This window comes from Microtus pennsylvanicus, chromosome 4 (genome assembly GCF_037038515.1).
Source record: "Microtus pennsylvanicus isolate mMicPen1 chromosome 4, mMicPen1.hap1, whole genome shotgun sequence".
Lineage (NCBI taxonomy): Eukaryota > Metazoa > Chordata > Mammalia > Rodentia > Cricetidae > Microtus > Microtus pennsylvanicus.
Window position 1 is genome coordinate 117,274,570 of NC_134582.1, and position 27,917 is coordinate 117,302,486.

The 27,917-nt window shown below is 44.4% G+C and overlaps 1 protein-coding gene across 1 annotated transcript in view; it reads right to left on the bottom strand.

Moving 5' to 3' along the window:
• Adarb2 (adenosine deaminase RNA specific B2 (inactive)) overlaps positions 1 to 27,917 on the bottom strand; it is a 545,357-nt gene that overhangs the window by 53,318 nt on the left and 464,122 nt on the right. The window contains exons 5-6 of the mRNA XM_075970268.1: positions 5,784 to 5,952; positions 1,954 to 2,105 (exon numbers count right to left, since the gene is read on the bottom strand). Coding sequence (XP_075826383.1) covers positions 1,954 to 2,105; positions 5,784 to 5,952 — 321 coding nt within the window. The remainder of the gene's footprint in view (positions 1 to 1,953; positions 2,106 to 5,783; positions 5,953 to 27,917) is intronic.

A 27,917-nucleotide genomic window follows, 5' to 3' on the forward strand; every position in this document is an offset into this window, starting at 1 on the left:
TTTATGATCCAGTCTCCAAAGCCAGGAAAGGAAGAACATTTATCAAATTCCTGCTGTGTGCCAGGCTTGCGTAGAGGATGCTCACAAAGACAAAGAAGACACTGGAATGCAGTAGGTCTTTAAATCCATATATGTTTAGCCCATTTGTCTACCTCTCAAATTGGATAATTACTCAAAAAAGTTCTTTTTCATTTTTGTCAACTCCATTGCTCTCCCTTTAAGAAAGAGTTTGGCAGAGATTCCCTATATTTCACATGCTTTAGAAAGTAAATGGGAGAGCCAGGCTGGAGTGAGAATCAGAAAAGGGAACACACCACCTGAGAAACTACAAGCACTGCCCCAGCAGGGTGAGGGGGGTGGTGGTGCCTAGCCAACATGATAGTAGACACAGCTTTGGCCCAAGGGCAATGGGAATAGAATAAACCATGGGAGATCACAGATCACAACACTTCCTTCCCTAAGACTTTTAGAGAAAGTGTGTGTGTGTGTGTGTGTGTGTGTGTGTGTGTAGGAGGCCACCTGTTCACTCCGGATGCCCAGAATGGAAATAATCACACAGAAACTATATTCTTTAAATCACTGCTTGACCCATTAGCTCTAGCTTCTTATTGGCTAACTCTTACATCTTAATTTAATCTATTTCTAGTAATCTGTGTATCACTACTAGGCTGTGGCTTACCAGCTAAAGTTCTGGCGTCTGTCTCTGGCAGGGCTCCATGGCTTCTTTCTAACTCCCCCTCCTTTCTTCCAGCATTCAGTTTAGTTTTCCCCACCTACCTCTAATCTACCCTATCAGGCCAAGGCAGTTTTCTTTATTCATAAATGGTAATCACAGCATACAGAGAGGACTCCCATATCAGTGCATATGTCTGTGAGATGGGCACTTTCTGTACAAGCTTGAAGACCTGAAGACCTGAGCTCACACCTTTAGAATCATGTAAAGCTGGGTGCAGTGTTGAACATCTGCAATCCCAGTACTCCTATAAGTGAGATGGGAAGCCGAGACAGGAGAATCCCCTGAACTCAGGGGCCAGTGAGCCTGTTGTGTACAGCCACAAGCAACAAAGAAAAAAATCTGTCTAATAAAGTGGAGGGTGAGGATGGATGCTGAGGTTGTCTTCTGACCTCCACAGGTGCACCGTGTCACACATGTGTCCGTGCGTGTGTGTGTGCGTGCGTACACACATGCACACACATCACACATATGTACAAATCAAAAAATAAATAAGGAAAGAATGAAAACAGAAAAAGAGTTTGGAAGACTGTGAGTGTGTGCATGGTATACACATAAATAAGTAAAAGATGTATGCATGTTACAATAATAGAATCTAGCATAATTTAAGTGAGAAGGTAAGAGTCCTTGATTTTTCTCTTTTATTGTCAAGACACAGTGGCACCAATGACACCAAAGACGTTGTGGACACCCACTTTTGTCCTCCCTCCTGGGAATGCACAGTGGTGAGGGAGGGGACTGGCACTGTGGGTCCTAGAGAAGGGTTTAGTAATGGAATTTTAAAGTTAATGGACACTACACTTTGGCCCCTGGCTATGTTGCAAAAGTTGAGTTTCTTTTTCATCCAAGTTGCAAATGAAGGCAAAAAGAGCTAGTTTGAGTTTGCTTTCACCCCATGTAATCCTCATTTGCTTTCTCTTTGGTTCCATTTTCCAGCCTGGGATACAGGGATTGTCTGACCTACTAAAACAAAGCAGAGTGCTATGGTAATTATATAGCTAATTTTAGACCCCAAACTACTTTTCTGCCAATGGTCGGAGCAATTCAGACTGAGGTTTTGGAGGTATCTAGCTAATTGTAGCAATGATTCACTTCCATCCATCCATCCATCCATCCATCCATCCATCCATCCATCCATCCATCCACACTACACACAAGATGCCTTGGCCAAGGTGGCCTGGCATTGTTTATTGACAAGAGGCAAACTTGTGGTTTCTTACAATCTGTGGTGATTTCATAGGGAGAGTTGAGTCTGGCATCTCCGCAGGGGGACGTGCTCACATAGAGATGGAAGAGGATGTTTTCTCGAAGCCTGTAGCCTCCTTCCTTTAAACGAACGAATATTGATCTCTCGGAGTCCTCTCGATGCTTGCTATGGACACAAAGAGGATGTAGGTCACTTACAACAAAACAAATGAAGATGTTCTGATAGGTGCTTGCTTTTGTCTTGTTTTGTGGGGTTAGCAGTTCCCCAGCTTTTTCCTTCTCTACGCTCATATGTTGTTTGCCCCTTACATGAACACTTTGGGAAACAGGCCTCAGTGAAACTACCTGGGAACAGACACAACCAGCAGTAATGTTTCCCTCTCCATCCTCCCTGAGCAGTCACACTTTAGCACTCCTCTCTCTCTCTCTCTCTCTCTCTCTCTCTCTCTCTCTCTCTCTCTCTCTCTCTCTCTCTCTCTCTCTCGTGTGTGTGTATGTGTAGGTCAGAAGACAGCTTCAGGTGTTATTCCTCAGGTCCTCAAGTATCATCCACCAATTTTTTTTTTGACATTGAGTCTTGGTTTGGAACTCATAGTGTAGGCTAGGTTGGCTAGTGAGCCTCAGGGGCTGCCTGTCTCCACCTTCTCAACTCTGGGATTATAAGCACGTGCCACTGTGCCCCGGCTTTTTTCCCCTCTTCTTTTTAGGCATGAATTCTTACTGTCATACTTTGGTCTTCATTCTGTGTGAGAATCACTTTACAAACTGAACTATCTCTCCAACCATTTGAGATCTATCTTTTACAAGCCAGTATCTACTATTACAAAACCACAGTCCTCTGTGCCTGCAAGTCACCATTCACGAGGTGTCCCGAGACACTACTGACTAACACAGCCTAAGTGGGCGCTAGGGTGTGCAATGAAGGGAAAAAGGATTTTAAGCAGTGTCTGAGCTTGAGTGCCAACAAACTAGGTGGAAACAGCAAACAGTGCAGAATTGGCTTTTTATAAATCATTCTGGGTAGATCTAGAACAAACCCATACCTCCTAATCTTGGAGCTTTATATCTTCTTGCTTCACGAAAACCTTCTTCACAGCCTTTAACCCCACATTTTGAGCAGCCCTGCCTCCCCAAGGAGGAATGATACCACATTGGGCACTGAAAAACTGAGCTGTGTTTTTTCTTCCAGACCCTTCTGCAAGCCCCTGTAGTCTGCTTTCTGCCATTCTTGCTGTTTGTATAAGTTCTGCCTTGTTGGTGATGATTTTGCATCGCAGGGCCTTGAGATCTCCTAGGCAGCAGAATGGACATTGTGTCCCCAGAAATCCTTGAGACTCCTCCAAGCTCAGGTGTTACTGCCTCCTTTCTTGTGCCCAAGCAGACTCCTCCATCATGTGTGGCTCTTCTTCTGCAGTCCTGTGAGCAACTGTATCCAGTCTTGGTTCCTCAGTGCAGAGCCAGACCCATGGAGGGAAAGCTCACTTGTTCTTGAGGCCCTTGGCAGCCATTTTTGGTACCCTCCTGCAGACAGGGATGGGTGTGACCATCTTAGACTTTTCCAGATAACTGTGAGGTGCCTAAAATGCATCAAAACCCGGGCAAAGTTGACTGGATTGTCTTCTGCAACACATACCCGAGGTGGGGGGACTGGAGAACGTTTCCAACTGAGTTGTTGGGTTTTCAGTAGAAATCCTTTCTCACATATTGAGAGATTTCCAGCTCTTGTCTATCCCAGTTGACCCCTCACCAGGCCTCCTGGAACTGATGTGGCAATATATCATGCTGCTATGCGCTGCTCAGAGGCTCAGATAAAAATTAATTGAGTGTATTAAGGTATTGCCTTTATTCGAGTCTGCTTGGCATCTATTGGGCCCTTTTTCCCTTTGTGTGACTTCTGTACTTGCTAACAGGTTCATGTGAATGAGCCACTCACTAAAGCCCCTCTGAGAGGCCATTATTAGTGAATTCAAGGAACCCTGTTTCAAACGATAAGAAAGGGCAGCTGGAAGATGCAAAGAAAGAGCATTCTGTCAAGGAGACCCACGGCAATTAAACCACTGTGACTGGCTTGCTTCAGGAATGTGTATGGAGTGTCACATGAACAAATCTACCTGTGCTTCTGCTGGGGTTTATTGTGTCTTCCAGAGAGATTCCAGCTCATATGACAGCCTGCTATTTCCTGATGGCTGCCATGGGGGTCCATCAAATTGACCACATTTCTTAGCACCGGTTCATTCCAGAAAATCATCGTTAAAACATATATGGCAGGCTTAGGAGATGGCTTGGTTGGCAGGCATGAAGATGCAAGTTTATTTCCGAGAACCTATGTTTAAAAACATACGGGCTTGCTGGCATGCTCCTTTGATCCCACTGCCAGGGAGGTGGAGACAGAGCTGATTCTCATCCCTCACTGGCCAATCAGATTACCCTGTTTTGGGAGTTTCAGGTCAGTGAGATGTCCTGTCTCAGAACAAACAAGGTAGATGGCTTCTGAGAAATGACATCTGGGGATTGTCTCTGATCTCCACCTGCACACACATGCACACACAAGGGTACACGACTTTACTCACATCTCCTGACTTGAAATCTAAAAGTCTAGGGAATGGATAATAATCCCCACGTATTTGGTAATGTGGGGATGTGGGGATCTGAGGCCACCAGGACAAGGTGACTTGACTTCTTAGGACAAAAACTACAAAGTATCGAATACCTCTATCAAGATGGCTATCATGTATTTTCTAAGAGTCATTTACCTTTGGCTCACACAATGAAAACAGCCTGACCCTGAGATTAGGACTTGGGACAGGAAATAAAATGACGGCCCATTTATGAGCCTGGCCCGTGAGAGATGGCCCTAGCTAGACATGAATAATTCTGAACTGTCTAGGAAGCTACGCTGGTTGAGAAATTCTCAAACCCAAACTGACCAGGCTGCAGAGGGGACCCTCTTCCCTTTGTAGAAATTGCTGACCTGTGAGCCCTGCTTGAAGTGGACACAATTTTGTCAGAATGGAGCAGAAGTGTCAGTGTCAACCTGGCACCTTTCCATGGCCGAAATGAAAGTTCTTCCCAGGGAGCAAGCTAATCGATTCAAGTTATCGCACATTATACCAAACAGTCTTTCAACTCAATCGACGGAATTGCCGTTTCAGAGAGCAATGACTTCTATTTCCTGAGAGACAGCCAAGTCAGTTTCGTCCTTTTCTTCCGCTTTCCCTCCCCTCCCTCTCTCTTCTTTCCTCCCTTTCTCTGTCCTTCACCTTCTTTTCTCTGTCTTTCCCTGTTTTGTCCTCTCCTTTTTGGTGGTTGCATTTTTTTTTCCAAGAAATTCCCTGCAATCCGCAGGTGTCTCCTAGAACTGTATTGCTGTCTTGTCCCATTGACATTTGTCATTTGAGGAGCGGGTTGAATAAATAGCTTACTGAAGATATGTAAGATCCAGGGATGACTGTGGATATCTGAGTTTCATAAAGAAAATTGCTTTTTTGAGGGATGTTATCGTGGCTGCCTGAGTGTTTTAGTTGAAAAAAATCACCAAGTGGAATGAGCCATGGCAAGATGTCTTCCTGTGTGCCATGCCTGTGGGCACCTGTGTGGTGACCTGGAGGCAAGCAGCATGCTTCCCGGAGTGAGATGTTGGGTGTAATGCCAAATCAGGCAACTGAACACTTCCGTGTCTGTGCAGTATCCAAAGGGCGCTCCAAGTCTGAATAAACAAAGTGGTGCCTTGTCACTTACTATGTATGGCATCTGCCAAGTGCATGGCACATTTTGAACTGCCTCGTCGCCTGCCTCCTCACTAGCTAAGGTGTGTCAGTCCTGCCCATGCCAGGGGCCCCTTTACCTCAAGTGCAGCTCCAGCTGAGTGTAGAGGAAGTGAAGAAATGCCCGCCTGGCCACAATTTCAGCGTGGCAGTCGTTGACAACGAGCCCCTGGTCACTGATGTGCTCACCGCTGATGCACTTGGTCCCAGAGGACAGGACGATGACCTGCGCCTGTTTGGTGTCCAAGCCTAGGGGACACAGAGGGTGGTCAGAACAGCTTAGGCTTCAAGGACGCCACTGCAGGGAACATATCAACCTTCCTGGAGCCACCAGCCTTGGTGCTTATGGCAGGGTGATGACTAGTCTTTATTGTCAGCCTGACTATATTTAAAATCACCTAAGAAGATTTGTGAGATGTGCTTCCAGGTATATTTATAAATCTGTTTCCAGAGAGGACCAACTGTTGGGGAACTTTCATTCTGGATGAGACAGCACCATCCCTTGGGCTGGGAACCTCCACGGAACAGAAGGCGCTGACAAAGAAAGAAGGTGGAGTGTGGATAATTTCCTTTTCTCTGCTTCCCAGCCCACTAGGGCGAAAGTTTCTCTATCCTATTATGCCACCCTGGGCACAAGGGACTGAAATCTCTGAAGCCATGCACAAAATAGATAGACCCTCCCTTTACATTGCTCTCAGTCTATATCATCATAGCCACGCAAAGGTCGGGTCCCAGACTGACAGACGTCATTCTGATATCTTGAGACTGGGAGCAACATGGTCACTCTTGTGTTCTGCCCCAATGACTGTTGACCTGATGAGAAGTAAAGATTTTTTTTTTCTTTTGTAGCAGGATTTTGTGGAAATATTGATACTAGAGATAAAGGAGAGACAGTCATAATCAAACTTGTCTCTGGAAGAGAAGCTGGGCCACCTCAGGTGCTTTAAAGGGACAGAGGTTGGGCTCTTAGTCCCGTGTGCAATAACAATCCAAATTCTAACCCTGGAGATTCTGCCACAGGTCCTTGCCCTTCGGAATGACAGCTGTATCTTCACTGAGATGGAAGTGTCCAGTGAGGAGGTGCACAGAAGGCCCGGAGGGCCCAGGAAGGACCCCTAGCTTGGGCTCTGTCTTGCAGACACATCTGTATATTCAGGGGGAGAGGTGGCCCCAAGTGTAGCATGAATATATGGTACTCATAGACTCTTGTGTTTGTAAGCTCACTCCCTAGGGAGTGCTGGGTGGGGAAGTTGTGGAGCATTTAGGAGGTGGAGCCTCCCTGGAGGAAGTGGGTCTCTAGGGACAGGGACAGGCATTGAGAATTCACAGCTTGCCCCATCTCCTGTTCACTCTCTGCTTCCTGATCATGGACGCATGACCAGCCATCATCAGTCCCTATGCGTTTCTGCCATGGTGCACTGTATGTTATAGGCTCTGGAACTATAAGCCACAGCAGACCCTTCCTTTCTTGTATTGCCTCCTGTCAGCTCTTTTGCTGCAGCAATGAAAAAAGTTACTGGTATACAGGGTGTTATGGAGACACCTGGGCATATGCAAGGGCTACAAACATTGGCTTTTTCTTTCCTTCAGCTTTCAGGATTCATGTGAGTTGTGGAATTCAGACGACGTCATTCCTTCACTTCCTACCCCAAATGTACTTCTCTCTCTCTAAGTCCTGCTGGATTCTGCCCTTTGTTTTACTTAGCACACGGTTGAGCATAGTGGGGACAATTGCCTTTCGAAGTCTCATACCTCAGTGGAGGTCAACCCTGTAGCTGGACAAGGTCCAGTAGTTTGGAACACTCAAGAACGTGTGGTTTGTGTACAACTCGTGCCTCAGGAACAAGGCAGAAAGCAGAATGTAGCTACGGGGCTGATGTTTAGGCCTCTCAGGGCACAGACGTGTGAAGGCTGGTGACCTGGCACAGGGTCAGGTTCAGAACACGTCCCCTCCACGATCACATTTCAGAGGCTGATGAAGTGGTGTCTGAGGGGGAGTGTCTCTTTTCTAGGTTACCCTGTTTAAGGTTGGACACCTTATCAGAAGTGGGTGCTCAGAATGACCAGCTCCACTCTGAGGCTACTACATTGATTGCAGCCTTGAGAAGGAGCTCTGAGCTGTGTCCATGACCATTGCTTGGGATCTGGTTTGTCTCTGATCTCATTCCAGGGACCCGGATTTAGGGGCACGTGTTTATAGGCATGTCCTGAATCTCTAAATCTTAAAATCTTTGTATATGTTCATCCTACATGGTATTGTATTACACAAGGAAATTTAAAAATGTTCCGTTGACAGTTTCATATATATGTATATATATATATATATATAAATATATATATATATATATAAAATACATTGCAATCGCATTAATTTCTTTACCCTTTCTTATCCCCATTTGACCCCCACCAACCTCACTTTTTCTGACAAGGTTTCATTGTCCCACTTTTATGTCCTTTTGTTTTGTTTTTGGCTTTTTTGTGACCCACTGAATGTAATCAGGGCCAGATGGGTAGCCACTGGAGCATGTACACTCACCAGTGGGTACCACTGAAAACAATGGCTTCCCAGCCCCAAGTAGCCACATATTGCCATTATTTCCCAGGGAGGGCCCAGCCCACTTAAGTCCCTCCCACATCTTTGATGGGCTATTGATGGGCCCACTCTTGTAGGCCCTGTGCAGGCCACTGAAACAGCTATGAGTTCCTGAGTACAGTGGCCAAGCCTGGCCCAGGAGACAGAATTTTATGGCTCTGCTCTTTATCGGCTGGCTCATACAAAGAACGTTTTAATATAAGCATATATTGTATATTTGAAATATTTTCACTTCATCCTCTACCTCTCTGTTCTCATCACTCTCTCTCTCTCCCATTAGTGCCCTTCATCTCCCTAGACACTTCTGCTTCTATTTTATTATATATAATATATTTATATATATATGATTTTAGATATCCATATAAAATCTATACTTCCTGACTCTTATATCTAAGAATAATGTCACAAATCCATAAAAGCAAAGGAAGGGAGGGGGAAGTCATACTGGAAATTGTAAAGCTTCCCCCTCTCCCGGGAGCTGCAGGATAGATGGGAGGAAGCAGGCAGCAGAACTTCTGCTCACATTCAGCACTTTCCCTGGCTCAGAGGCAAATCTCCCAACTCTGAGGTTTCATAGAGGAACCAAAGGAGTAGCCCCAAATTATTTCTCTCTTTTCTGGTCTATTTACGGGACACACAACTGCAGGTCTTTGGGGCTATAAAACCTGAGAAGTAAATAACTTTTATGGAGTGATTTATAGGACTGTGGAAGTGAGCTTCTGCTAGTGACCAACAGAAGGAATTCTAACAGCTCCATCAAGATCGCCAGAGGCATTTTGTAAAACACCTTCGGTTATCATCACGTCCTCTAAAGACTCTCACTGCAGGGCAAGAGCAAGAGCAGAGAGTGTGGAGGCCACACTGACAGAATGGCCACGTGAAAACACTCTCTTCGAGGTGTCAGAGGGCTGGCTCAGTGGGTAAACTGCTTGAGGACCTGAGTTAGAATCCCCAGAACTGATGTAAAGTTAGGTACTGTCGCCTGTGTTGGCAATCCCAGCACTCCTACAGTGAAACAGGACCAGAGAGGCCCTGGGAGCTTGGGGGACAGCTAGCTAGCAGTGACAAACACAAGAGACCCTGTTTCCAACAAGAGGGAAGGTTAGGACTGTCACCTGATGTTGAACTCTGACCTCCACAAGTCTACCATGGCATGAGTACACACACACACACACACACACACACACACACACACACACACACACACAGAGAGAGAGAGAGAGAGAGAGAGAGAGAGAGAGAGAGCGAGAGCGAGAGAGAGCGAGAGAGCTCCCTGAATAACCAGTTTCCGACCTATAAAATGGGGGCTACTCCCTTCCTTACACCACTTTGCCATCTCCAAATTTTTACCTTTTTCCCCAATTTGATCAACTGTTATGAGATGACAAATAGTTCATACTACATAAAATAAACAACACTAGACATTTCATGACTTATTTTTCACGAGACGATGCCCATCTACTCAGAGCCAAAGGAACTTGGTCAACAAAACTGGCTCTCTGGAAACCTTGAAAGCACATTCTAAATTTAAGGTCTTTAAAATATGTCATGGCCTCCGCTGTTTTAGAAGACTACGAAGAAGGTCAAAGATGATTCTTTCTCCTGCCCTCATGGATGCAAGTGTGAGCCCACATATTCTCCTCGCTTTAATGGTGAATTCCTGGAGAATAGAAAGCAGAATTTCCATGAAATCCTCTAAGAAGGGGCTCTCCGGGAGTCTGTGTGATTAGAGAGATGGCATCAGTCCTTGTTGGAGGATCCCATACAAATCCAACTCTCAAGGTCCCGCCACTGAAAGTCAGAGCATGGGTTGGGATGCCCACGGGCTCTGCTCTATGAGTGCGCACGCTGCTGTTTGCTGAGGTTCGGATTCTGTGTGGCGCGGTGGGTGCAGAGCGCTGGCTTAGCCTCAGATTTTCCTGGACTCTGTTAAATCCTTTGATAAATTTATGGATGAACCGTTTCTTTAAAGAGATGATATGCAAATTGGGCCCCCCAGTGGAGCAGACCTTCCATTTTTAATAAGATTTACTTTTCCGAGCGCAAACAGTGCTGACAGCCTTGTAAAGTACTCGATACAGACTCGTTCTAAGTAGAGAATTGCCCCATTGAGAGCTAAATCCTGAAGCCTGGCTGACCTCCTTCTCTACTCCCACCCCCTGCGTGGATCTTCCTTTGTGGGACAGAATAGGGACGAGGCAGGGAGGAAAGGGAGAATACTTTGCCAAGGGGATCAGATGGAAGCCTAAGGACGGGGTAATGGGAAAGGAGGGCAAACTCGTGCTTGCATTGTCTGCGGTTAGCAGAGGTTAATCCACTATCCATGCTACAACCTCCGTGGCAGCCAACTGTGCTGAACGGAAAAAAGGAACTAGAGATGAAGGGAACCTGGCTGCTCCTAGGCATGGTGGAGGAGAAGTTTTATTGTAGATGTGGGGAAGTGTAACCAGAGGAAGGGAAGAGTCCAGAGTGGACATGACCAGACTGAGCCATGTGAGGAGGTGGGGAGGGGAAGCTAGGGCTGAAGAGAGGTGTGTGCGTGTGTGTGTGTGTGTGTGTGTGTGTGTGTGTGCGCATGTGTGTGTGTGCGTGTGTGTGTGTGTGTGTGCGTACGTGCGTGTGTGTGTGCGTGCGTGCGTGTGTGCGTGCGTGCGTGTGTGTGCGTGCGTGTGTGTGTGCGTGTGTGTGTGCGTGTGTGCGTGTGTGTGCGTGTGTGTGCGTGTGTGTGCGTGTGTGTGTGCGTGTGTGTGCGCGTGTGCGTGTGTGTGCGTGTGTGTGCGTGCGTGTGTGTGCGTGTGTGTGTGCGTGTGTGTGTGCGTGTGTGTGTGTGCGTGCGTGTGTGTGTGCGTGCGTGTGTGTGTGCGTGTGTGCCTGTGTGCATGTGTGTGCGTGTGCGTGTGTGCGTGTGTGTGCGTGTGCGTGTGTGTGCGTGTGCGTGTGTGTGCGTGTGTGTGCGTGTGTGTGCGTGTGTGTGTGTGTGTGTGTGTGAGGCGGGCTACTAGGTGCAGCACTCAGGAGGCCCAAAGGTACAGAGACGAGGTAATCAAAATAATCAGATTATGTAGGGAAGAATAGCCCAGCCTCAGCTGGAGAATTCAGGTAGGGAGCCAGGAGGGCCCTGTAACAGATAGGGACTGAGGACTGAGGGAGAATCTGGCCGCTAGAGTCCACTTTGATATGTTAGCCATTTGTCCCAGGTTTGAAACAACACTCCTCAGCTGGGTCTGTCCCTTTTCTCCTAAGCACAAACCCCTCCACGCACACACACGCACGCATGCACGCACTCACAAACACACACATACACACACGCACGCACGCACTCACAAACACACACACACACACACACACACACACACACACACACACACTACCTCCTACCCATTCTCATTGCTCTCCTGGCTCTGGTGACTTCCATTTCTTAGAAGGACTCAGATGTCCACGACATGCTGTCTTTCTACTGTCTCCTTCCCTGTGGTGGGATTTAGTTTCATGGTGGGATTTAGTTTCTTGATAATCTTTTGAGAATGTTCTCAAGCTGGCAGCTAACCTGCTTTGAGAAAAGCAAAAAGAGGATACAAGCAAAGTCCTAATGCTTTCTTCCCGCAGGAAAGCTGAAAACAGCTACACACCATACCTGGCTTTTTTTCCTTGGGTCCAGGAATCCTCTCGCTTAGTTGTTCCCCAGGCGGACCACCTCCTGACTGGGAGTCTTGTGTGTGGAACTGACAGTCATTTGTCAGCTGGAGCTAAAGCTACAGGGAGCCGCAGGAGCCAGCTAGTCACCTCTCCCAGGATGCCTAGGAGCCCTTTCCTAATTGAAAGAGTTAACAGGATCCGTGGACTGTTGGGGAACACGTAATGAGGACACTCTCCTGATGGAGAAAGCATTTCCAGGTTCTAGCTGCATTAAAGCAGGTGATGCAAACCAGCACTGCTAACTCTCGCTAAGAGTGTTTCAGCATGTAGACGGCTGGCGTACATGGACTATAATTCAGACGGCTCTTTGAGAGTAGGCACTGTGACTCCCGAGGCCCTGGCTTCTTTTGATTCCATGGAAATTAGAGCCGTAGAAAAAAAGAAACTGCTTTCCCTTCGCCCCTCATTAATTCTCAACACTGCTTGACTCCAGGCTCTGCCATATTTAGTACAATTATGCGGCTCAAGAAATGCATTATTTGCTGATTCACTTTTCATTAATCTCACCTACAATGTGCCAGCACCAAGTTAAGGAACGCTGGAGACAAGACACTTAAAACATGGCCCTACCCTTTAGCATGTATTTAGGAAGACAGTATAGAAACAGAAGATCTGTAAAATAAGATTCTCTCTCTTTCTCTCTCTCTCTCTCTCTCTCTCTCTCTCTCTCTCTCTCTCTCTCTCTCTCTCTGTCTCACATACACACAGAATCATATTTAGGAAGCTTACAGTAGAACTTTAGTGTTTGAGCAGATCCTGAGAAATGGTGTATCTTAGGCAGAACAAAGACAGTGGCCCAAGGCATAGACAGGATAGAGAACATGCCTAATTTGTGCGTGTGTGTGTGTGTGTATGTGTGTGTGCATACAGCAATGAAAAGTTCATTTTGGTACTAGTGGGAGATTTGCATAAAAAAGTGGGAGTTCTTAGGCTTAAAAGGCAAGTGGAAATTGATGACAAGATTTTGAATGCCACCCTTAAGATAGATACTAGATTTTACACACTAGACCGTGAGACTGTTATGAACTTTTTGATCGGGACAGTGACATTGTTGTCCCTGCGTGGGTTCAGTGCAATGTCCTAAGAGGGATGAGGTAATAGGCAGGAGGCTGTTTTAGCAGTGTGGAGTCCAGACATCGTGATTCGGGGAGTGGTAAACCAGAGAAAGGCATAGAAAGGAGAGTTTGGGGGCTGCTGCAGCAGTATAGAGTCCAGACATTGTGATTTGGGGAATGGTGAACCGGAGAAAGGAGTAGATAGGAGAACTTGGGGAGAAGATAACAGACGTGAAACAAGAGGACTGGAAAATTAAAACAGGAAGAGGTGAAAATTAAATGCTTGAGAATTACATAGTAAAAATGAAAACTATAAAAATTCTTATGAGGTTCAGCTAAGTTCGAGGTTGACAGTCTGAGTTTGGGGAGAACAGAAGATAGAGGTCTTGTCCTTATTTCTCCCTCCAAATGCCACAGAGGGTGACTTGATGACATTAGTCTTTTATGAGTTGGAAAATAGAGCTCAATATCAAAAATACAAGCAGAAATTACTAGAAACACAAGCTATATTGTACGCTCTAGGAAGACAAGTTTTTCTTAAGTCGTTCACCCTACAGTTCTAGTATAGAGGTATAGAATAAGCCCAGAGGGGTCTTCAGTTCTGTAAGATGCTGTACTCCCCACTCTTCCAGATGAAGATCCTGCCTGTTCTGAGAAAAAAAAATAATCTCAAATCTTGTGAATTTTGCTTCCCATGGATGAGTCAAAGGTGTATGAGGTGACATTAGTGGTCAGAAGCTACCCACTGTTGCCTGGAAATGAGTTGCACTTTCTTTGTGAAACTTTGGTTCCATTTTTTTTCCTTCAAGGCAGGGTTTCTTTGTGTAGCCTTCGCTGCCCTGAAACTAGCTTTGTAGACCAGGCTGGCTTCAGATTCAGAGATCCTCCTGCCTCTGCCTCCTGAGTGCTGGGATTAAAGGCTCATGTCACCACCATCTGGCTTGTTGCAGTTTGTAAATCCTTGATACCTGGGATGTGCAGTGAATGGCCCATAAATGATACTTTGTATAAACAATGTGACTTAGGTCAGGACACCCAAAATTAGAGGCTGAGTTGGAGATTCCAGGAGATAATTTATAGTCAATCAAGACAGGGCAGAAGCTGGGTGAAGAAGAGATTTTGCTGGAGTCTGAGGTTGACATTGCATAAACTCTGTAATATGAAGACTAGGATAAGGTTATCATGCCTCGAGGTGAGGCTGTGAGTTCAGTACTCTGTGAGATGTCAGCTATAGGTATTCCAAGAGCACTGGCTTCCTCTAGCCAAGGCATTCGTCAGGAGAAGACATAGCTATGAGTGGTTCCCAGCCAGTGCATAGAGCAGTAATGCAAGAGAAGCCTGGAGGACCTTGGGTGTGGTACCAGCAACATCTACTCCATCAAACAATGCTGTGATAGTTTATAAAATGAAAAGTTGTTTGGAACCATCACTGATGTTTGTTCAACCTATTTTCTCTTAAAATGGCCTCAATTTGGACTGGAGAGATGGCTCAGTTGTAAAGAGCACTTGTTGCTGTTCCAGAAGACCTGGGTTTAACACCCACATGGCAGCTTTTCTATAATTCTAGTTCCAGGGAATCTGATACCCTCTTTTGAGCTCTGTGGGCATCAGGCACCTATGAAGTACAGAGACATACATACAACCGAAAGCATTCCTATACATAAAACAAAATAAATTAATCTAAAAAAATGGCATAATCAATTTGGATGGTGGTGGTGCATGCCTTTAATCCCAGCATTCAGAGGCAGAGGCGGACAGATCTCTGTGAGTGCTAGGTCAGGTGAGTGTACAGAGTGAGTTTCAGGATAGCTAGATAGCTAGAGCTACCAGAGAAACCCTCCTAGAGAAATCAGAAAAAGGGCACAAATTTAGATTGAAGTAAAAGTAATACCCTATAGAATATCATGAGGAAGAACTATCGAAAACAGAAAAACTCAGATTTCTATAAAGTAAACAGCAAAATTATCAAAGATCCCATTCCTCAACCACCCATCTAAGGTTTGTTGAACCCACTGACTTTTAAAATATCAGACAGATGACTTTAAGGTGATATAAAATGTTATGAAACTAAGAAAAGCCTCAAATTGTTTTAGAAATGACCCATGTTGAAAATACACACTTGATTGAGACTACACAGAAATAAAATCATAGATTTTTATAATTTCTAAATAAACTACAATTTACTAAACAGAATAGCTCATTTCTTCCAGAATGTAAAAATAGGTTGTATATAAAACTACAATACAAAAAGATAACTATGAACATGGACATAGAGCCAGCATCTGAAAAAAAAATCATGACTTTAGATAAAATACGAAAATAGATTGTATTTAGAATACAATAGAGAAAGATGATCATGGTCACAGAAACGGAGCCAGTGTCCGACAAAACACACAGCTTAATGGGGCAACCTGGAGGCATTTCTGCTGCTGTTAGAAGAATGCACAGTGTAGTTCCATTATTTGGTATCTGTTGAAACTACCACTCAGCACAAGCGAAATAAATTAGAAGTGCGATAATTGAAAGGAGCAGGTGATACAAGAGCCGTCTGACCAGACTGCATACGTGGCACCCCCAAGACAGGCCAGCTGAAATACTACTGGAAGCAGGAAGAGAGTTCAATAGAACGAGAGGGAGCAGAGCTCACACACCCAAATCAATAGTTTTCATATATACACACAACCACTAGAGAGAAACAATAAAGTGGAAACAACCCTGTTTATAATGGCCACAAACAAGGTGCTAGGGAAAGGAGGATGGGCTGTGAAGACTAATGCTTTATAACTCACTAACGGGGCTGGAGACACGGACCAAGAAGGTAAGGGTGTTTGCCACCAAGTGTGACCAGCTGAGTTTGATCGTCTGAACCCACATGGTGGAAAGAGAGAACTGACTCCTATAAGCTGTCCTCTGAGCTCTACAGGTGTGCACTCCCTAGAACTGTCAAAATGAAACCCCTCTACTTAAGGGCACTGACAATATTAGAACACGCAGGAAGATACCCTGCCATCTTAGAGGAGGAAGATTAGCCCCATGAATTTTTCTCCCAGTTGATTATAAGGTTAGGATACTAACAGAAACAGCAAGAGTGCTTTATTTTAAACAACACCTAGCTAAAGTGTAGTTTAGTTATTCTTTATTTAAGCCAGAAAAACAGATTCTCCAGGAAAACCCAGAGAGTACTGGAGCAAAGCACTGATGCTAGGAGACAAACCCTAACTTAGCTGGTAGCATGCTGGTGGCAAAAGCTTGTTACAGATGACAGTGGAGTGAATGCCTTCTGTGAGCCGGTGGAACAAGGAAAAAGTGCAGAACTCAGTCTGAATACATAAGAGAACTAAAGCCAACCCTTGAGTCCATGAGGTAGAGAGCACCTAGTCAACAGCATCTCGTGACTGAAGACTCATTTGAAAATTTAATTGCATCTTCATCTTCCATCACGCACCAGGGCAGGAGCCAAATGGATTAAGATCTGGATGTGAAACACCAAATAACTTCACCTGAATCCTTACAGTTGCTCTATTTACAGTTTACAAAACTTGTAAGCAACCACAATGCCCTTGTTCTTGAACTTCCTGGCCTCTAGTATTCCCCAAACCTTCTGTTGCTTATAGACTCCCCAGAAAGGCATACCTTGTTACAGTAGCACAAAGGGGTATTTCTTTAGCACACTTTTATCTACCCAGCTCTAGGAACTTTCTGGCACTGCATTTAATTCATTTAACTTGAGCTAAATAATTCTTATTTCACTTTTTAAATACAAGTTTCATAACAGCATATTTGATTCTGGAAGAAAACACCACCAACTTTCTAAAGTATCAAACTAAGAGTAAAATAATATCAATATATGTTAAAGAAATAAATCTCTAATAAACAATACATTTCTATAGAAATTCGAGACAGAAAGAAAAGATTTTTATTATATACATAGACTGTCTAAAGGTTTGGTACACAATCTATTCTGATTCAGTTTTCTAGTATCGTGGCATGGAGTTTAATGACTCCATAAGAAGGTTTGCACATGTCCCCTGAGAAAGGCTTCTTCCCAGTGGACTGGCTCCTGGCATTGGGTAAGCTTCACCAGTGATCAACCCCAGTGATCATGAGCATAATTCCAGTTTATTGCTCGTGTTTCATGTGCCAGAGCTCCTGCCTCTTTGTGCTTTGTATTCTGAGTGTTTGCAGAGAATATCAGTCTGCCTATGATCCTGCTTCTGGTCATTATTTGATTGACATCTGTTTTATGTCCAAGTTTTTTCTTCAATAAATTCTTATCTCTTCTTAAGTTTCAGTTTCCATACTAAATTTTTCTCTAGTTAGTTCAAAATCAGGCGGAATCAAAGATGCACTTGGTGGGCATTTCTGATCCAGAGGTGTAACTGGGCTAGAACTGGGAAATGTTCGGCTTCTAGCAGGGAGATTTTTCTTTCCTCAGCGTGTTAACTGAAAGTCATCTCTAGGAACTGGAAGAGGTCAGTGTCTGCTACGCTCTTATTATATTGCTTCTGGTCCAGTAAGTTAGGTGTCAGTGTCTTGTGAATTTCAGACAACACACCCGAAATGGCCACCAGACTGGAGGAGGCATCCATGAGGCTCAGAACATAGATAACTGCATTTCTTACTTACTTGAAATACTGGACAAGCAAATTTAACTACATTAAATTCAATTAACTCCATTGCCTTGTGGGGAAAAATGAATTTAAAGAAAATCATGCAAAGTTTAAAATTTGAACACTAATTTTTAGCTATTGTTGTGATATATTTCAATTCTTATATAATTATATTTATCTATCTCCATAGTGTCCTGTCCCTTTAAGAGACAAGGTCTGCCCACTCCCTCCCCCATCTGCTGAGGCAGGCAGATCTTACTTCCTGTTTGCAGCCTGACTCTCTTTCCTTTTCTGTCTCCCTCTTGAAGTGGCAGCTTCTGTCTCTTCCTTTTCTCTCCTCTCTCTCTCCCTCTCTGCCCCTCTATCTGCTCTTTTCTCTTCTCCCCTTCCCTTCCGTAACCTACTAAATAAATATCCAACCTCCCTCTGCATGGTGTGCCTATCCATGTCCTTGTCTCTGGGACCAGCTGCTTTTGGAGACCTGCAGTGTTTCTGCCGCTGCAGCCACTTGGGGATCCACAGCATTTTTATTTTACCATTACACATATGATTATATTTGTCCGCCTATCTTTTTCTCTGACTTCCATAGTTAGAACAACACTAAAAATCACGTGTTCTGTTGTTGCTTGTGTTCACAACAAACTGTGTGTTCTTCATACAGGAGCAAGAGTGTTTGGAGCAACTGTAAGGCAGGCAATTCAAGAGGATCTTAAAGGTAAGTATGAGTTGGCACTGGTGTATAGGTTAAGGGAAAATTCAGGAAAAAGTATTGATAGTATGAAGGGCACATTTTTATCTTTTTTTCATTCATCTATTCCCATGATGAGTATTGATTTCTCCTGAAAGTGAGGATAGGCAACTTGTCCCTTGTCTTCAGGTTCCAAACCCTGTGTCACCAGCACACACACAGATTGGGGAAAGAGGCTGGCATGATAGGAGAGAAAGATTTATGATTATGGACATAACAGACCTGTGGGCGTCTGTGAGGGTGGGAAGGGGTGACTGAAGGGGTCAGGTCCATGTTAGAGATGGGGAGACAAGGAACCTTTGCCTGTGCTGAGGGCTGTCTGCCAGATGAATCAGGGAACAGAGTTTCAGAGGAGAACTGTCTGAAGCCATCATCAGCTCTGGAGGGGTCAGCTGGGTCATATGGAGCATGGAACTGTGAGAAGGATGTAGTGGGGCTCCAGCCTGTGGCTATTCCAGCACCATGACCACCTTCCTCCCAGGGATCTCTCCCTGGAGGGGAATGGACCCCAGCTGGCCGTCATGCTACCTTCACCAGTGCTGAAGGAACTAAGAGTCCTCTTGTGAAACACACCAGTCAGGTTAATGCCCCTCCCCTGAACTGATCTAGTCAGTGGACTCTCACTATTAGACATACAAATGCGACATGTGACAAGAGCTTTGAGTTTCCTGTCCAGGCACAAGGCTGCACTGTGGAAAGAACATATCTCTGTCAGGTCCCTGGAAGTCCGTCTTTTGGTAATGTTTCTGGGTCTTGCGTGTGGGTGACTTTGCGAGTCACAAATGCACACAGGCAGGATTTTATCTCTCATATGGGCTATAAGCTGCCAAAGTCACAGTTTGGAAAAGACTTTTTTTTTTTTTTAGCTTGATGTGGTGGTAGACACCTTTAATCCCAGCACTCCTGAGGCAGAGGCAGAGCTCTTGGAGTTTGAGGTCAGCATGAACTATATAGAGAGTTCTAGAACAGTCAGAGCTATCTAAAAAAAATCCTGTCTCAAAACAAATCAAATCAAACAAATATACAACACACACACACACACACACACACCACACATGAAAGAAAAAGCCTCTTTTCGTTGGATTGGGTAAGCAGATTATTTCACATTGAGATTTGCACGCATGAGGAACATAGAGAATTCAGGGGTACCTACAAAGAACTGACGCTGCTGATACTCCAGACACCATGGTGACCATGTGCCTCACTGCTCACATTTCAAAGGCTTCATCAGTGAATCTTACAGCTGATGCTCACTTTATGACTCAGCCACAAGAGCCCAGCTTTCTGAACGTCAGCACAGCTCTTGTTAGAGTAACTGCAGTAATTACATACCCGATAGCATCCTCTAGCATGCCACTTGTTAGAAAAATTCTGTAATCACAGACTCGTTACCATTCTTTAAAGAGAGAAAAATATGGGTTGGAGATTAAGCTCAGTTGGTAAATGCTGGCCTGGTTCAAATCCTAGCACCACACAGACTGGGCACTGTGACCCATAACTGTTATCCTAGCCCTTAAGAGGTGGGGGCAGGGGTATCAGACGTCTACGGTCATCCTTGGCTACATAGTGAGCTGAAGGCCAGGTGGGATAAATAAGATCCTGTCTCAAAAATAAAAGAAAATAGAAGTAAAGAAAAGATGCTTCTATAGGATATGCCTGTCTCTCCCTTTTGATTGGTGAGACTCTCATTGGGAAGAATACTAGCTTGCTTGGCAGGAATCCTGGTGAGCAAAGAGGATGGATCCAGTTGATCTGAGGTCTTAGTAGAGCCAAAATTGAAAAATTGAACCGGTATTTGGATTTCAGGATGCTAACAATGAATGCTTCTTCTATTCTAACCACACACATACATTTTCCTTCTAAAATGCCTGGGGCTTAAAATTCACACACATTCTTGATAGGAATGTGATGGTCTCAGGTGCTTTGCTGGGAGGTTTTTTTTTTTTTCTTCTGCTGCGTGGATGGCAGTCCCTGAGCTGTATGTATTGAGCATTGTGGGGACTAAGCCTGCACACTGATCACACACACACTGATCTCTCCAGGAAAAGCCCAGCTTGGAGAAAGGTACTGGAGGATCCTAGACACAGGCTGAGGCTATCTATACTCATTGATCATGTGGGATCAACTCAGGCCCTGTGGCCACCCTCACTACAACTTCAAAGAGTCAAGTTCACTGCCAGGGGTGAGATCAAGGTATCAGCCGGCTAGTGAGCATTGCTACCTTTTGAGAAAACTGAACTCTCTCAAACTTGATGATCTAGAAGTGGGCTTGGAGGTGAACCTGGGCGCCACCAGAGCTGGCCACTTTTCTTTGTGTTTTGTAGTAGGAGGCTGCACGGTTTGCTGAGCACCACAGCCCTAGTTAGAGACGTACTGGTTTACGCACGTGTCTGTGATTTCTAGTGAGTCAAACGTGCTGGTCTAATTTGCTTTCTGTTGCTGTGATGAAACAAACGGTCCAAGCACAGCTTGGGGAAGAAAAGTTTTTCTCAGCTTATACTTCTAGGTCACAATCCCTCATTGAGGGAGTTTGGGCAGAAACTTGAGGTAGGAGTGGAGGCAAGGCCTGTGGAGAAATGTTGCCAACTGGCTTACTCTCTGACTCTCAGCTATTTTTCTTATGTAGCCTGAGACCTCCTACCTGGTGATGGTAGACTCCACAGTTGATTGTTGGCGCCTGTATCAGTTATCAGTCAAGAATTTGGTTTATGGACCAGGCTGGCCTCAAACTCAGAGATCTGATGGCCTCTGCCTTCCAAGTGCTGGGATTAAAGGTGTGTCCCAACACACCCTGCTCTAAGTTCCCTTTCACAAATTGGAAACTTGGTTGGGTGGGATCTTGCCCCGAGGTCACCATGTCTTTTATTCCAATTTTTTAATCTGTTTATCTCCTTGAACATAGTATTTAGCTCCATTCCACTTCCTGGTACTCATTTTCTCCTAATATTTTAAATTTTTAATTTACCTTTATCAGCTTGCTCCTTTTCATTATACATCTTCATTAGAGTTACCACTAATAATCACAGGACAGAGTCTTATACTAGGCTGTTTTGAGATTTTCTCTGCCAAAAGTGTTAATCTAAAACTCTTCACTTTAGCCTCAGGTAGACTATTTGGACAAGGGCAAAAGGGCAGCCACATTCTTTACCAAAATATCACAAGAATGATCTCTAGGTCACATATTACTATTATTCTCCTCTGAAATTTCTTAAGCCAGGCTCCCACGGTTCAAACAATTCTTAGCACCACTTCTAAGCTTCCATGCTTCTATTAGTTATGGCCCATTAGGCAGGTCTTAAAGTAGTCCACTGCCTTCCTAACCCAAACTCCCAAAGTTCATATTATTTCAATCAAAAACATGGTCAGGCCTATCACAGTAACACCCCAGTCCCTGGTAATAACTTCTGTCTTCTGCACTAGCCAGACAGGAGAGTTTAAGTGAGACGTGGTGGAAACCACCACCCATGCATATTTCAAGCCCTTGATGGTGGTGTGCAGGCAGACATGGTGCTGGAGAAGGAACTGAGAGTTCTACACCTTGCAGGCAACAGGAAGTGAATTGAGACACTGGGTGTGGCCCACCTCACAGTGCAAACGTCTTCCAAGTCACACCCACCCCTATACAGCCACACCTTCTAGTTGTGCCACTCCCTTTGGGGGCCAGTGGTAAACTTGTAGCCAGCAGGATTACACAGGAAGTATTCGTTTTTCTGGTCTGACCTCGCAGGGCCTTGAGATAGGCCAAGGGAACTTTAGGCAGACCCTGAAACCATCAAAGGCTTGAATCAAGCCTGTTCAGTTTGTCAGTTATATGACACTAACAAAAAGAATTCGTTCAAGACATTGCTGATGAGCTATTTCAGTTCTTGCAGTCAAACATGAACTTTAAAGTGCATAGCATTCAAAGAAGTACATGGCACATGTTAAAAATTTGATGTGAGGCCGGGCGGTGGTAGCACACGCTTTTAATCCCAGCACTCGGGAGGCAGAGGCAGGCGGATCTCTGTGAGTTCGAGACCAGCCTAGTCTACAGAGCTAGTTCCAGGACAGGCTCCAAAACCACAGAGAAACCCTGTCTCGAAAAACAAAAATCAAACAAAAAAAATTGATGTGAGGATTGGGACGATGGCTTAATCAGTCAAGTTCTTGCTCTACAAGCATGATGAGCAGAATTCACTCCCCAGAATCCATGTAAAAACCTGAGCATGGTAGCTTGGGTCTGTAATCCAATACAGAGAAGATAGAATGGCGAGAATTCCTGGAGCTCACTGGATAGCCAGCCTAGGTGAACGTCAGGTTCAGGCTTGCTCAGTCTTGTCTTAAAAACGCAAGGTGGAGCACACCTGAAGAAGACACCTGACATCAACCTCTGGCCTCCAGACAAACATGTACAGGCATATATGTGCATGTGTTCCCACATGCATGCTTGAACATATCCACATGAACCCATCAACACACATATCCACAGGAACACACACAGAGAGAGAGAGAGAGAGAGAGAGAGAGAGAGAGAGAGAGAGAGAGAGAGAGAGGAGAGAGGAGAGAGAGAGAGAGAGAGAGGAGAGAGAGAGAGGAGAGGGAGAGAGAGAGAGAGAGAGAGAGAGAGCGGGGGCGGGAGAGAAAGAGGAGAGAAAGAGAGAGAGAGCAGCCTATGAGGATTATGCCGTTAGTTATATCTCCAAATATCAACATTATAAAGAGCTTCACTGGATATAAATATGGTAATTTTTTTCAGTGAATGTATTCAATGCCCTCATCCTACTTCTAAGAAAGAAGTAGAATGACAACGAACTCTTTACAATTAATAGATTGAAGAATCTATTTATCTCCCTGTTTGGATTGGGCTGAGTGTGCTCTCTGCCCCATTAGTAACTCATCCTTTTGTATCAAAGGAGCAGCTTTGCGACACCTGGTCTGATCGATGAGAAATCTTTTTTTCCCTGCATGGGAGATAACTGACAAAGTCTCCTCATTGATGCTAAACCCAGAAATAATGACAGCACAAAGTCACAGCTCATGCATAATTCACGGAGGGACAGTTTAAGTGGCGGTGCTTTCTGTGTCCATAAGCAACCACTTGATATTTCCATTTGTGTGTGTGCCTGTGTGCACAAGTGTGCTCCATTCTTGCTGTCTGTCAGAAGATGGATATGGGATTGTATTCAAAGCAGTTCAAAGGGAAATTTTATGCAGGCTCTCAGTTTTCTGACTTAGGCTCCTTCTCTCAGCTTCCTAATATCACCTATTCTTCCTTGACAGAGCAATGTGACTTGCTTTTGGTTCAAGTCTGGTTGGTCAGCTGAAACACCTTTCAGTGATTACTGGCTGAATGATACAGGTGTGCACTGCTCTGAGATCATCTTGCTCTTTGGTAGCTCACTACCAAGACTTGACTTTCTCCTCCCTTCCTCTACTAACCCTGTCTTCTTGGCTCACTTCTGTAGCTGACCATCACCAGGGTAACTCAAAAGCTCAGTTGCTGTCGTAGTCTTGATTGTAAAGACACTGGGCAAGATACCTGCAGGGTGTTGTTCTCCTATAGGCTAGATATTCTGTATCCCTAAAGACTCATGTGTTGATAGCTTGGTTCTACAGGGAGGTGGTGAAGATGTCTAGAAGTGGGGTATAGGGGAAGATTACATCACTGAGAATGTGTCTTCAAAGGGGATTAGGGGACCACTTTCTCCCTCTGTCTTTTTGTCCTCTGGGTTTGTTCTAACACATGCTATTGGATGGACCTTGTTACAGTTCAAAAGCACCTGGATCAAGTAGTTATAGACGAGAACCTCCAGAACTGTGAGACCAGAGCAGCCTTTCTGTTTATAATTTGATGATCTTGGGTTTTTGCCATCGTGACACAAGGCTGCTTGGCACACTGTAATGTGAACCCCCACCCCCAATGCAGAGCTGTCTAGACTGTCACCACTTCCTTCTTCAGTGTTTACAAGATACCAACCCTTTTTATATCACTTAATGTAGACAGAAAAACTCAAAACTTTAAATATAAGGTCAACTAGTTAAGAAAGGAGTTTGAATTTTGACATCAAGTGCATGCATTTGAGCTCAAAGGGCTGCAATATTGTTCAGTTTCACATCTGTTTCTTAATTAGCTCTAACATGGTGGGAAGGGTAAGAGAGAGAATTAGGATGACTGAATATTTTTAAACTTTTAGTGTACTGGCTAAAATAGCATACTTTAAACACTTGAAAATTCCGGTCACGATATTTTCTATGGCAACAAATGAGATGTGGCGGTCAGGGGAGAGTGACGCATACCAAATGGGTGATGTCAGTCAGAAGACAACGTGGCACAGAATATCAGTGTTTCGACCAGGCCTCAGAGATTTGGCATATCAGTATGTGAAAAAGGGGGCTCGCATATTTGTGGAAGGGAAAGTGGACTATGGTGAATACATGGATAAAAATAACGTGAGGCGGCAGGCAACGACGATCATAGCTGATAACATTATATTTCTGAGTGACCAGATAAAAGAAAAGGCATAGAGCGGATGATTCTTCTTTGATCATTGTTTGCTACAGTCTCCTTTCCAAATCATGTATAGTCTATAGTTTAAACATAAAGATTAAAAATTTTTATATAAAAAAAAAAAAAAAAAAAAAAAAGAAAATTCTGCCTGGTACTTGAGCAACCAATACAAGTGAGTGTCTTTTCTTTTTTCTTTTTTTTATTGATTTTTATTGAGCTCTACATTTTTCTCTGCTCCCCTCCCTCTTTTTCTTTCATTAACAAACCGTTGTGTTCTTTCCATTCAAAAGCAGGACCATAGTTTTAGTGATGCTAGTTTTATTGTCTTGAGTTACAGTGTTGGATTTTCTTGCTAAGCGAAAGCTTTTGGGCCATTTGAGGAGAACTGAAATTGAATGCTCAGTTGTGAGCTGATGATGAAAAAATCGTAGAAATGTTTGAAAAGCCTTGATGGAAGGACCGGATTTCAAGAGTGCAGAAGTGTTTCTTTGTGTGCACACATGTGGACGCGAGTGAATGAGTAGACAAGAGGACAACCTCAGCTGTAGATCCTTAGGTGCTTTTCACTCCATCTTGTGTTTGGAGACAAGTTTCTCACTGACTGACCACCAAGCCCCAGGGGTCCCCCTGTCTCTGCCTTCCTGGTTCTGGATTACAAGGGATGCCCCACCGCAGCCAACTTTTTAAATGTGGGTTCTGGGGATTGAATTTAAGTCCTCCTGCTTACCTGCCCAGCACTTTACCACCTGAGCCATCTCTTCAGACCTCTTCTTCCTTTTTACAAAATCCACGTTTTCCTCCTAAACCCTTCCTTACTGAGGAGGAATAAATTCAAGCATTTCAGAAGGATATAGCTCATGGTGAGATGTATGACTCTCCCCTTTAGCTCTGTGAATTTTCATCATCACCTTGTGAATTATTTTAAATTAAACCATTTATCTCTAAATGAGCCATAAGTAGAACTGGGCTGGGGTAAATATCCCGGCAGGGGCTGCTTTCCTCTGGTTTTATTTTAGAGAGAGATGATTAGTAGGATGGGTTGGCATTGGAGCCACACAAGGGTCAGCCACAGGGGCAGTCAAATCCATCCTGCATTTCGTAGTCTAAACAGTTTCAACCAAAGATTTAAAAATCAATTGCCCATCAGCAGCCCTTATTGTTCTCGGATGTCGGCATCTGTGAATCTTAATGTGCCCGGACAGATCCCAAAGACCAGCAGCAGCTCCATGTTGTGTTGTATGTGTTTAGTCATAGTTAAGATCAATTTCTAGAAATCGAGATGATAATTTATCCTTTTACATCCTGGTATGACGCTTCTGCTAGTGTGATTATTTTGGGTCCAGTTCCTTTGTTTCAGATTATCTCCCTCATGCTTGACTGAATGTATATGAAAAGACTGCTTAATTTCAAAATCAAAGTGATTTCTAGTCATCCATGGGAGAAAATGGAGAGGAAGGGGCTTTGAGATATGTGGGGAATAAACTTCTTTTGCCATGATTCTGCTAGGCACTCGTGAAGGTGAGCCTTCACAAAGCTCTGCGATAGAAGTTTCAGATGTGTCTGTACTGTCGTGATGTATCAAAAGGAAACGGGACGTGGCATTTAAATAGCAGCCTTGTCTGGCTGGATACCGCCGTGTGATTGTACCCGGGACACTGCAGGCAGATTACTCTACCTCCGATGCCCATCTTAGGTTCAGGGCAAACGCAAGCAGGCAAAACACGCTCTACACTTTAGAACTTGAAACAAATCAGGAATGTTTCACTGGTGAATTAAGTGACTTTTTTATATTTTCACACTAAAGCAGGCCTGGCTGTTTTTCAGGGAGGACTTAAAATGGGCATGATTGATTGCTCCTTCAATAACAGTTTATTATGGAAATACTAGACATACTAGACTTCCTTCATGAAGCCACGCCCTTAATTGTTTGGCTGACTGACGCTGTTGAGACTTGCTCAGAAGTCACCTTGCTCAGAATAGCCATTAAGGTAGGGTGAGAACCAATTCAAGACCTTATTCACAAGTTCCTTTTCTTTGCTCCTTTTTTTTCCTTGAGACAGATCTTTACCTGTAGTCCTGGCTGGTGCAGAACTTAATATATAGTCCAGAATTTCCTCAAACTCGTAGTACTCCACTGGCCTCAGCCTCCTAACTGTTGAGGCTGCAGGCATGATCCATCACACTAGGCTTTCCTGTGCATATTTTAAAATAGGAATGCCGTTTCTTAAAAAAAATAAAATTTATTTATTTTATGCATATGAATGTTTTGCCTGTGTGTATGTGTGTGTCACATGCACGCCTGGTGCTTGAAGATTTCAGAAAAGGTTGCCAGATCCCCTGGAATTGGAGTTATGGATGGTTATGAGCCACCACGCCAGTGCTGAAAACCAAACCTGGGTCCTCTGCAAAAACAAGTTCTCTAAAACACTGAGACATTTCTTCAGCTCTGATTTTTTTTTTCATGATGGCCTGCCACAAAGAAAAGTGGCAGAGGTGAAAGATACTGATTTTGGAGCCAGAAGTGGTATGCCAGGGTCCTTGGGGACAAGCCTCTGAGGGTGCTGTCAGTGGGGGAAGTGGGCTGGTTCCACGGACAGCCTGACCCATAGACTACATGACTTAGCAAATGTCTTAAAGGTTTATTATTTTTCACTTCCTTTTTTTTCTTTTGATTTTCGAGACAGGGTTTCTCCATAGCTTTTTGGTTCCTGTCCTGGAACTCGCTCTTCTAGACCTCAAACTCACAGAAAGCCCTCCTGCCTCTGCCTCCCGAGTGCTGAGATTAAAGGCGTGTGCCACCACTGCCCGGCATCACTTCCCTTTTTAAATAAAAAAAAAAAGAAAACTAAGACACCAGGAAAAGATACATAACTTGAAAATCTGCATGCTAGTTCTAGCCATTAACATGAATTGAACAAGAGACATGAGTTCGAGTCAGTGATGGAAGGGAGAGTCTGTGACCTGGCTAGGATAGCTGCTCTCTCGGAAGGATTGTGTTGGTAGAGAATGAAACGTAATTCAAGAT